The 12,387-nt window shown below is 36.6% G+C and overlaps 1 protein-coding gene across 1 annotated transcript in view; it reads left to right on the top strand.

Moving 5' to 3' along the window:
- The window catches only part of LOC145292101 (DDB1- and CUL4-associated factor 6-like), a 135,871-nt gene that overhangs the window by 94,011 nt on the left and 29,473 nt on the right, over positions 1 to 12,387 (top strand). The window contains exons 9-10 of the mRNA XM_080138186.1: positions 2,092 to 2,245; positions 10,635 to 12,383. Coding sequence (XP_079994312.1) covers positions 2,092 to 2,245; positions 10,635 to 12,383 — 1,903 coding nt within the window. The remainder of the gene's footprint in view (positions 1 to 2,091; positions 2,246 to 10,634; positions 12,384 to 12,387) is intronic.

Raw genomic sequence — 12,387 nt, 5'->3', positions numbered from 1 at the left:
ACCATTGTCAGCACCCTCAAAATGAAAATCTGGATGATTCAACACTTGATGGTACAGCTTAATGAAATTTCCAGCCATTGTTATGGTATTTGGTGCAGTTTCAAGAGAGGGCCCCATCATGCCACCTTGCACTTTCAAAGTCGGCTTGAAATTCAACACCAAAGTAAACCTGGATGTGATAAAGAGTGTGATTATCCCCTGGTGCAATCAGGTGGCTGCTGGTAGATCCTGGGTGTGGCGGCAGGAGTCAGTGCTGACCCACAAGTCCAAAGAGACCTTATGTTTGGCTTCTCTCACTGCTCCCTTCCCTTCCTCCCTCAACCTGAACCCGCTGGACTACTTCGTTTGGTCATACATTAAGAACATCACCAACATGACCTCCCACAACACCAAAGCCAGCCTGATTGCCACCATCTGCCGAGTATTCGCCAAGCTCCTGCTGGTGCTTATGGAAAAGGCATGCTCCCAGTTCCGGACCTGTATCGAGGTGGTGATTGGGGCTGAGGGCGGTTACATTGAATAAATGTCAGCTCTACTACATAATCAAATTACCTGAATTGATTTTTTTCAATGAAAGTTTTAAAATAAAGTTGTAATGTCGTTTTCTTTATGTTGACACTTTTATCATTCCACCCTGTATGTATTCTTGTTTACTTGTCTTCAAATAAATGCATTGATTTGAAATTCAATAAGTCTGTATTTGCTATTTGTTAGTGATTGCTTTTTATCCCACACTTAATTCTTAGTATTAATTTTTGTCAATTTTTTTTCCCCCACTTTTTTTTTTTTTTTTTGTAAAATGTTTTTTAAATATTCATAACAGTTTTGAGGTTTGTATTTTTCCTTCCATGTAATATTAGGATAATGTTTGCCAGTTAATCATTTAGCTCTGAAAAATGGTTGGTACTTCTACAACATGGGACACAAGTGAAAATCGCATTCCAAGTACTTTACATCTGCTAATAAGACCGTCTCCTTGGGGATTAATTCAAGGTTCAGGTCCCTGTCTATCAGGCAGATAATGTCAGCACAGGTAAAATGTTTGCCTTATTAGTGACATGGCTACATGGATAGAAAGAGAAAATAAGGACATCTCAAGCGACTGCTTAGGAAAAAGACTGCCGACTTAGTATACAGCTTTTTCTTCTCCCTTTGTCAGAAACATCACTCATTGTATATATGAACTGAGGTCTCTTCAATTTTGAGTAGAAGGACTGTGCTACCTACAGTCAACCATTTAGATATCTCCTCATCACCACTAATGATTCTATTGAATGGTGTTGCATACTGATGAAGTGCTGCCAACTTTTTTATCCAGAAATTTGAGATGTCAATTTCTGAGTTTTGCAGTTAATGAAATAAGCTACTTTTCTCCATAGACTGTTTCTTTGGTAATTTCCAGGGTTGGCATTTTTATTTTTTAATTTATTATCCTCTTTTATGATGTTTATCCACTTAATTTTTTTTTTTTTCCAATGTTCTTTGGGATCTATATGTAGCAACCTTTAGAAACCTTTCGCCTGTTGTTGGTGAGTTTGTCTCTATTGATGTTCCTGTATATCATCCTGGGGTCCCTAGAAAAGAGTTGGTTTATTATCCAATATTTTTATTTCTTGTCCTTGGCTTTTATTTATGCAGTTAAATAAAAATTTTATTTTTGTTTGTTGTTTTATTATCCTCAATTTTGTAATTTTTAAAGTAATTGATTTTAGTTTCTTCATGTTTTGTCAGTTTATCTGCTTGACTTTCATATAATAGAATTGCAGAAATCTGGAATGTTCTTTTTTCTAAGTTTCTCTTTATTCTTGTGGAATTTTCTATACCAGACTGATTCATATGGTTTTGCCTTTGTTTTGTACATTTTTCATCTCTTTGTTTTGGGAAAAGAGTTTAAAGGTAAAGATGTTACCCCTAAATGTGATTTTTGTAGTAAAAGTTTCGATCTCTTTTTGCAAAATGTCTCTCGTTCGTGTTTGTGTTATTAGTAGGGCTCTGTTGAGTTTTGTATGTTCATTATTGTTGTATTGTCATTTGTTGTAAAAAATCTAAATAGTCCTGTTTCTGATGAATGTATCCTTTGTGTTTGTGCAGGGCGATGAAGGTAGAAGTACCTGTCTAATGGCTGATGGCACCTCATGTGACGCAGGAAACAGACAACCTCCTATCAAGAGGCTACGTTTACGCGGTGATTGGTCAGACACTGGGCCAAATGCAAGGCCTGAAAGAGAAAGGCAATCTGGGGAAGGTGACCCACTTTTTCTTTTTCCTTTATATATTTGTACATGTTTTTATGGGCTAAACTCCAAAACTAATTAGTCGATCATTATGAATTTTGGAACACAGTTGCTAGGATGAATATATGGCTACACGTCTAAACAATGCAGGTGTATTTCAGGAGGTCAATTCTTGAACCTTTATTATTTCTGATTTTCATAAAGAACCTGTCTGATAAAATTTTTGAAGATAGGCATATTTACTGATAACACCATGCCCTATTCTCGACATGTGGTTAAAACGAATATGCACATATTCGAGGCAATGGCTAAATCCGTAGAAAATGATCTCCCGTCTGTAGTGAAATATGGCTATAAATGAATGGTTAAATTTAATGCTACTAAGACAAAACTCCTTTCTTTTAACAATTATAAGAAACCTTTCCAATTATCGATTGTCATGGCTAATAGCACCCTACCTGAGAGTTCCACATTCGAAATCTTCGGCCTAACATTTATAGGTAATATGAATTGAAACAGACACATAGAAGATACTGCTATTAGACTAGAAAACGTCTCTCACCTGCCATTATTTTATTTCTCTATAAAGCCACCACTCCTTCTAAATAAAATCACATCTCAAGGTTAACACTAATAACAATGTTTTGAATTTTTTTTTTTTTTTACTGTATGACAGACTTGCAAATTAGGACAAACATCTCTTCCAAACGCAAACAATCCATCAGTTTAAGACCCAAATTTCCATCTGTCTCTGAGACTCATAAAAACTAAACTGATCCTCTCTGCCCTCTTGCTGGATTATATATATATATACAAGCAAATATTATTAAATGTAACAGAGACACTTTGCTTTTTGATTATTTTTTTTTTAATTTTTCGATTTTCTGTGTAATTTTTTTTTGTATCAAAATCAAAAATATTAATAAAAGTTCCATAGTTGTTGCTGTCACGAGTGCTTTCGATTCGTCCACAAATCATCATCAGGTGTTAAAGTAAAAGTCCGAAGGAGCGAAAATAAGAATTAAGTGAAAACTAAAATATACAGTAAACGGCGATAAGTTAAAATATATAGTCGATGAAAAGTCGATTATGTTGGTGGGGCAGTAGAATACACTGACTGCCCCCCTGCAGAGGGTAAAAGTCCCTCAATGGGGCCACCTGTTGGCTGTGGGTGGTGACCCGTGACACCTTGGAATGGAATCCTGGTGATTGAAGGTCTTGGAGGATAAGTTTATAAGCCTCCTCTTCCCAACACATCACTTTGGCCCTTTCTTCGGTTAGATGGGCGGTCAGAGGGGCCGGATCCGATCAATCGGCTGGTCAGGTCAAGCTCTACGTCTACTATCAATGGTTTGGACTAAACTGGGAATTTTAAAATCAATAAAAGAAATCCTCTCAAACAAAACCATAGAAACCAACAAAACTTTGCCCCAAAGTAGACATTTGAAAGCGCTGGCCAAGGGTCAATCAGCAGAAAGTGTAGAACCAAATCCTGACATGACTGCAATCACAACTTTTTTCACGCTAGATTTGGGTAGTGAAAATTGGGTAACGACAGATGTTCGGTATTCTTACTTGACTGAGTATACTGCCTGTGTAACCCTGACTCTGTCAAGGCGAATGGGTTTCCTCCTTGACAAGTCCCAATATCGGGCTCCGAGGTGGGTGGGGAACACAGGCAATGAAACTTTTATCCATAATGATGTCAAAACAAAACAAAAAACCCAAACTTTATTGGACTCAGAAAGTGAGGAAAACGTAGACTTTCCTAAATACTATGTAATAGAATCACTAGATGAAACACTGATGACCAAATTATCCCCTTTTCTCATCGAAAAAGTGCTAAGCAGGAAAATAAACCCAAAAATGATTTTAAAAAACAAGAGATGGTAATCTATTAATTGAAATTGAGACAATAAACCAAAGCTTAAATTTAAAAAACATGAAAACTTTCCATAATATTAACATTAAAGTCACCCCACACAATAAACTAAATTAATCTAAAGAAGTTATCCGAAGCTGGGAACTATCACTTGCTTCACTAGAAGAAATCCAGAACAAACTAAGCAAACAAGGAGTCCTTGACTATAAAAGAATTTACATGAAGAAAAACTCAGAGAAAATACCAACCCATACTTATATTATAACATTTAACACTCCAAAAATTCCATCTAAAATTAAAATTGGCTACACCATAGAACCAGTTGAAATGTACATCCCAGATCCTCTGAGATGTTTCAACTGTCAAAAATTTGGTCACCATAGAGATGCCTGCAGAGGTCATCTCACGTGCACTAAATGTGGCTCTAAAGAAGTAAGTCACAATGAACAAGAATGTTGCGAGTCCAAATGTACAAACTACCAAGGCGAGCATCCTGCCTATTCCAAAAACTGTGAATGATGGAAAATTGAAAAAGAAATCCTAGCCACAAAACATAAACGAAATATTTCTTACCTAGAAGCGAAAAAAATAGTGGAAGAAGTTATAAAAAACAAAACTCATGCAAAAATTACAGAAAAAACAAATCCCACCAACCAGCCTGATAAATACGACCAACTAATTGAAAAACTGGTACAGCTAGAACCGAATGAACTTAACTTTAAAAAAACTTAAAAATACAACACTCTCAAAAACTGGAAAAATTAAAGCAAGAAACCAAAAAAGAACTCAAAGTATTTGTCTCCTCCCAAACCCAAACCTGCCCCCTTAAAGGCCAATGTCTCAAAGAACAAACTTTCTCAAAACCAAACAATAAACCAATAAAACAAAAATTAGAAAATTTGACGGAACCTGATGAAATGGAGACTTCCTATCTAACACCATCAAAACAAAAGAAAAACCAAAACAAAACGGACATAAAGTCCCATACTAATTCTAGTTCCAGGTCCCCAAACAAAAGAACCAAAATAAAAAACCAAACAGAAGACAAGCCAAAAACAATGGAACATCAGAGGGACAAAAGCAAGCCTACACTCCCAAATAAATAAAAATGGCAGAACAAAATAAAAAAAACTAGGAACATAGCAGCTCTACAATGGAACTGTAGAGGATTGAAGCCAAACTATGAAGAACTACAGCAATTAATCAAAGAATACAATCCGAATATCATATGTTTACAAGAAACTCTACTGAAGGAAAATTCCAAACTATCCTTTAAAGACTATGAAAGATACAATAAAATCAACCTTTCACACATAGACGGCAGACCAATATGCAGTACAACCATTATGGTAAAAAAAAAAAAAAAAAAGCAATATCCCACGAGAAACTCGACCTAAATACAGAACTTCAAGCCGTAGCAGTAAGAGCTACCTTACACCAAACTCTCACAATCTGCTTAATCTACATTTCACCAAAATATAAACTAGGGAAAACTCAAATAGACAGATTAATTAAACAGCCCCCTGCACCATTCCTAATCCTGGGGGACTTTAATGCACACAGCCATCTTTGGGGAGACAGATAACCAAACCACAACGGAAAAATAATAGAAGTCATACTAGAAACTACAGACATGTATACTAAACAACGGCAAACACACCTACCTACATCCACCTACAGGAACAACCTCAGCCATAGTTCTAACACTCAGCTCTCCGACAATTTACATGGACTTTAATTGGGATATCCATGAAGAACAGTGTGGTAGTGATCACTACCCAATTATTATCAAAACAAACAATCCCACAATAGAGAATGGAGCACCAAAATGGCAACTAAAGAGAGCTGACTGGTCCACATTGGGGAATCTCTGCGAAGCACAAATAAATTGTAAAATACTTCAGGAACCTGACCCAGTTGCAACGTTCACTCAAAGGTTAATAAAAATAGCAGAGGAAACAATCCCCAAAACTTCAAAGAAAAATAGTAAGCATAAACCATGGTAAAGAAACAATCAAGAAACGGAAAAAGCCCTAAAAAAAATTCCACCATGTAATGTCAGTAGTTTTTGATTTAGAAAAAGCATACGACACCACATGGAAATACGGCATCATGAGGGATCTGCACAACCTGGGAATCAGAGGAAGGATGCCAACATTTATACAAAATTTCCTTAAAAACCATACTTTTAGGGTGTGCCTTGGAGGAGAAAAATCTGAAATGCATGAACAAGAGAGGGGAGTGCCCCAGGGCAGTATAATATCCATTACACTCTTCCTGCTAAAAATCAATACTATTGGTAAAGTAGTGACCACAAACATTGATAAATCCCTCTTTGTAGACGACTTTTCAATCACCTATTCATCCCCTAATATGTTAACAAGAGAAAAAAAATTACAGGAATGCCTTAACAAAATAGAGAAATGGGCTGATGAAAATGGGTTTTCTCTTCTCAAAAACCAAAACAGTTTGCATGCACTTTTGAAAAAAAAAGAGGATATCATCATAAGCCACAACTAAAAATTAATAACAATGCAATACCAATGGTACAGCAAACCAAATATCTGGGGATGATCCTGAATAACAAATTTAACTTCAAGCCACATATAGAAGCACTCAAAAAAAATGCCAAAAAGCATTAAACATACTAAAGATAATATCACACACAAACTGGAGAGCAGACAGGGAAACCATGCTCCTACTATATAGATCACTCATTAGACCTAAATTGGACTATGGTTGCATTATATATAACTCAACAAGGAAATCATATCTAGAGAAACTCAAGCCCATACAAAACCAAGCACTCAGACTCTGTTCAGGAGCCTTCCGAATATCACCTGTTCAAAGCCTGCACACAGAAGCTAATGAACTCCCCCTCCACCTGAGATGGGAAAAACTCTCTCTCCAATATATGCTTAAACTTAAAAGTCTACCAGAAAATCCTGCTCATGAAAAAATATATACATCAATGTATGAACATTTTTATACCAGCAAACCTACAGCTATTAAACCTTGGAGATATCGCCTTAAAAAGGCTATTACAGAAGGATATGAAGGACCAAAAAACATACAAACTTACACAATTAATACTCCACCATGGACAATCACAGAGTTATATATAGACATGACTATTAAAACAGCTAAAAAACAGACTAACTACTAAACCTATCAAAACAAATTCCTTGAACTTGGGGATAAATACCCCACATACAAAACCATCTATACAGATGGCTAAAAAATAACTGAAAGAGTAGGAGCAGCAGCAAAAATTCATAATACACACAAGCAAGTCCGATTACCGGACTGTGCCTCTATATACACCGCAGAGTTACAGGCTATTAAAATGGCTCTAGAACTAGTCCGAGAGTCTAGCAAGAATAAATTCCTTATCTTCAGTGACTCTATGTCCAGCTTAATGGCATTGAAAGAAAGGAACACGAACCATCCGTACATCCTAGAAATTATGGAAATGTACCAAGTAAAGGAAAATAAAACAATAATATTAGCATGGATACCGAGTCATGTCGGCATAAAGGGAAATTCAGAAGCTGACAAACTGGCTAAGGACGCAACAAACCTGACTCCATCAAACATAAAAATACCATACACAGATAGGAAAAACAAAATAAACTCCTACATAAAAACCAAATGGCAAAAACTATGGGACAAACAACCAAACAAACTTAGAGAAATACAACCGAATGTTGGACAAGATAGGACCATAATACCAATACGAAAATTAGACACTATATTTACCAGAATTCGAATTGGTCATTCAAGACTAACTCATAAATACCTTCTGAAAGCAGAAGGTATTCCTCAATGTAGAACCTGTCAACATCCACTAACCATTAAACACATATTAACGGAATGCAAAAATATAAATATATTCGTGTGAAATATTTCAAAGAACAAAACCTTCAAGCAATATTTGGAAAACCTTATAAAATATTAGATTTTCTAAGAAAAATTAAACTTTTGGAACACATTAAAAAAAGGAAAAAAAACCCTGCAAAAAGACTTAGAAATACTAAGTCTTAATTAAAAACAATTTATAACCTAAAGACTCAATGAAGAATACTTTCTTCACATTTCATGGCATGAAATGACCTATAGGGTTGATGTGACATTAAACAAAAACTTACCTTACCTATCTTGTAGTAGATAATAAATTTAATTTTATGATTACTGTCAGCAGGCGTCAAGTATCTACGTATGATATTTTTAATTGCATTTTCTTCGATTCTGAAGTTCAGTGTCATTTGATTTTGATAAAATATATTAATGGGGTTTGCATTGCAGTGTTGGCTAATATTATTATTAGGGTTTTCAAGAGATTGTAGTATTTGTTTTATTTGTTCGTCAACAATGTAATTAGGAAAATAATTATTGATGAGTAATTGTTTAATGTTTTTTATTTCAATTAGTAATGCTTTTTTGTGGATATCATTTTAGCGCAATTTAATAAATTTTTTTACCTTTGTGGCCACTCATTTTTAAAGTTGGTTTTTTATATACAGAAGTATTAAAAGTATTATTGGACGTGCCAATAAGGACATCAAGAAATGAAATTGTATTATTATTTAACTCTACTGTAAATTTAAGAATTGAGTTTTTTTGAAAATGGTATTGTTGGTATATCTTTTCATTATTGTCTGCTAAAATAAGGATGTCGTCCACGTAGCGTACATATATGGGGGGGGGGCTTTATATTATTTATAAATATTTTGTTCTCTAACTCAGCCATGTAGAATTCACTTAAGGTCGGTCCAAGTACTGATCTCATTGCCACTCCATCTATTTGAGTATATATGTTACCGTTGGACTCAGAAAGGTACTTCTGTAGTGCAGATTAATAGTAATTTTTTAATACTCTTTTATTGATTTTAAGTGGGGGGAGTGACGGATTATTATAAATGTTCTTGATAATTATATCTACTTTGTTTCTACTACTATTCTTGAAGGTAATCCGCTTTGATCAATATCGGGGAAACCCTTCATATCAGACAATTGCTATTCATTTGGACACTGCCCGCATTCCCCCTTTTTGGGAGGAGCTGGTTTTCCCCCACATTATAAACAACCTCGTGAGGAAGCAAATAAATACCACAACAGAAAGCGGAAAGCTTAACTGGCTCTAGGCCAGGTTTAAAAGCCATTTTCATTTCTGTGCTGACTCCTATGATTCTTAACTTAATTTCCAACTTAATGAATTCATTGTCCTCTTTGGGTAACGGTTAGCGAGGATAACTAATTACCATACGTTTTCGTGTTGCATTCCCACCTCTCTCTCTCTCTCGCTCTCTTTAAAAAAATTTTTTATTTCGTCCTTGCGCCAATATCCTCCACTTGGGCAAAAGTTAATTACCAACTCTTTTTTTTTTTCACATTCTTTTCCTCTTTGGTGATACAGGTTTGAGCCTGCCTGTCTACTACCACTTTTTTTTTCTGTTCAACACACCTCCAAACACCCGGCAACGCTGGGCACACCCACTAGTTTATTATAAGCCGAAATACCGTAGGTATTAAACGTAACTTTAAATTCCTTTTTTAAAAAAAAAAAAATGAAGTAAAAACACAGAAAGAAACTGAGACATGTGCGTGTGGGTATTATGTTTTTTCTCAACAGTTTCTTTCTTTTAATTAAAAAAAAAATACTTGAGCTGAGATCGAAACCAAAACAGTAAGTCAAGTACAATAACCATTAGGCCAGCTTGACATGATATTTATTAAGTGTTTTCAAACCTACTTGTTCTTAGTATAAGTAATCTGTCATGTGAACGATTCACGCATGCACATTCATGAAACAGTTGACAAACAGATAAAAATCCGATGACCTTCACGTATCAATTTTTTTAATTTTTACCCTTTAGCGGCCATTTTTTTAATTTTTACCCTTTAGCGGCCATTTTTTTAATTTTTACCCTTTAGCGGCCATTTTTTTAATTTTTACCCTTTAGCGGCCATTTTTTAAATTTTTACCCTTTAGCGGCCATTTTTTAAATTTTTACCCTTTAGCGGCCATTTTTTAAATTTTTACCCTTTAGCGGCCATTTTTTTAATTTTTACCCTTTAGCGGCCATTTTTTTAATTTTTACCCTTTAGCGGCCATTTTTTTAATTTTTACCCTTTAGCGGCCATTTTTTTAATTTTTACCCTTTAGCGGCCATTTTTTCTGGATGAAAACTGATTAAAAAGTTTTTCGCATGATTGAATACCCTATATGCCAAATTTCAAGTCTGTATATCAAAAATTCATTGAATATATAGGTTGAGAAGTATCCTCACACACATTCTCACTTTTATAGATATATAGATTACGCTACTTATAGAATTATATGTGAAAACTTTGTTTCGCATTAAATAATCCATAGAGGGTTAATATACCATAAAACAAACCAAACTAAAATCTTTTGTGATTCCATGAAATTTCTATGTATACATTTCATTTTAAAGAATATGTTTTTCTTTTAATTTGTCTGTTTATTTTTTCTTTGTCTGTTTCTCTCTTTTCAGGACAACGCAGTCCACATACAACAATCATGCAGCGTATGTCCGACATGCTGACTCGGTGGCTGGATGGGAGTCTCCGTAACACAGAGGAGGGAGATCAGGCATCTGCACCAACAGCGGAAATTCCCTCATCCAGCGATCTAACAGATGTTATGGCAGCTTCAGCAGCAGCTCCTCCTTCAGCCCCAGCCAACCCACCAGAGGGTACTTCTAAAGACACAGGTAGCCTTTCAGAGCACCAGAGTGGAGATACGATGCCAACCATGGATACCACCTCCGGTTCGTCCACCGATATTCCAACCCTGCAGTCTGGGCAGCATGAGTCTACAGTGGAAGCCAATCAACTGTCCACTGAAAATTCATGTTCTTCTACGTTGGCAGCCAAAGGAGAGACAAATTCAACAGTTCAGTCCACAGTTCCGCCAAATTCAGAACTTCGTCCACAACCATCTTGTAGTTTTGAAGACCCTAGTATGATTAGTATCCCATCTACCTCAAGCACAAACAATCTTTCGGATAACGTCCCCAGTTATCCCTTACCTTGTCCCAGCAGCCGGTCTATTTCATCAGAATGTTCAATATTCTCTGGAATCAACAGTAAAGTTAAAACAAAGGTTTGCCTTAATTCAACGACAGGCAAAAGCAATAGCCAAGCAAGCACCACATCGCATGCAGATGTCTCCCTGGACTCTGAATGCCAGCAGCCAGCAGAAAAATCTAATAGTAGGGAGTGTAATATACTAGATGATAGTCATGAAGGCGTGGAAAATACGCCCGACTTAGAAGCAAACAAATTGACCGAAAGCCAGTTAAAAGAATCTCTACCGACCGTTTCCTGCAGTTCATTGCAAACTTTGTCATCCTCTACTCAAAGTGGGACTGCCCATGAATCGAATATCAACCCCAGAGAAGAGGCAGTCAGTGCTAGTGCTCCACCTGATCCTCATCTTGTGAATCAACCTGGAGCTTCCAGCTCGGTTGGCTCACTTCCATCACCATTACAATCCTATTTCCCACCTGTCCGCATAGAGCCTGTGATAAGCCTTCACTATGAAACTGAAGGCACCTCAAGCAGCACTATCCGTGTTGGTTTTGCAGCCTTTGAGAACCTTGAGGCTGGCATTCTTGAGCGGAGTGCAGAGAATGCTTCCCTCAGTCAGTTGGGCACATCACCGATGCCAAGTCAGCTGACTCTGCCAGCTAATGAGAATGCAGCAACTCCTACTTCGATGGAAATAGAGAAAGAAACGTCTAGCTCCAGTGACGTCAATGAATCTGACAAACCTGTTGCCAATTCTAACTCCTCTACCTCTACTTCCCCTTGTCTTTCATCAGGTTTTCAAGATCCTCGATCTCAAGAGATTCCCAAAAGTGATCCAGTCTCATCTCCAGCACCACCGCTGGACAATGAGGGGTTAAAGATTGAAACGAATGAGTCTAACTGTGATCAAACAACAGAAAGCAGTGGCAGCGACTCCAGAGAGTCAGTAATGAACAAAGAGTCGTCGCCCCATGGCAATGGTGCAATGCAAAAGGATGATACAAGTTCAGCATTTTGCTCCGGAAGCTCTAAAAGGAAGGGCAAAGGGAGCAAAAGCACTGTGGCCAGTGGCAGGAAAAATGTGTCTGACCAGACTGTAACATCTGATCAGAATACAGATATCTGTGATACAACTGGAGCAATGGCTGCTTTCCCAGAATTAAGTGCCGATGACGAGTCGATGCGAAGATCATCAAATTCTAATGAAGCAGGTTT

Source organism: Euprymna scolopes, chromosome 13, assembly GCF_053919585.1.
Source record: "Euprymna scolopes isolate OS-2025 chromosome 13, ASM5391958v1, whole genome shotgun sequence".
In the NCBI taxonomy this organism is placed as follows: Eukaryota; Metazoa; Mollusca; class Cephalopoda; order Sepiida; family Sepiolidae; genus Euprymna; species Euprymna scolopes.
This window is presented reverse-complemented; position numbering and strand designations above follow the sequence as displayed.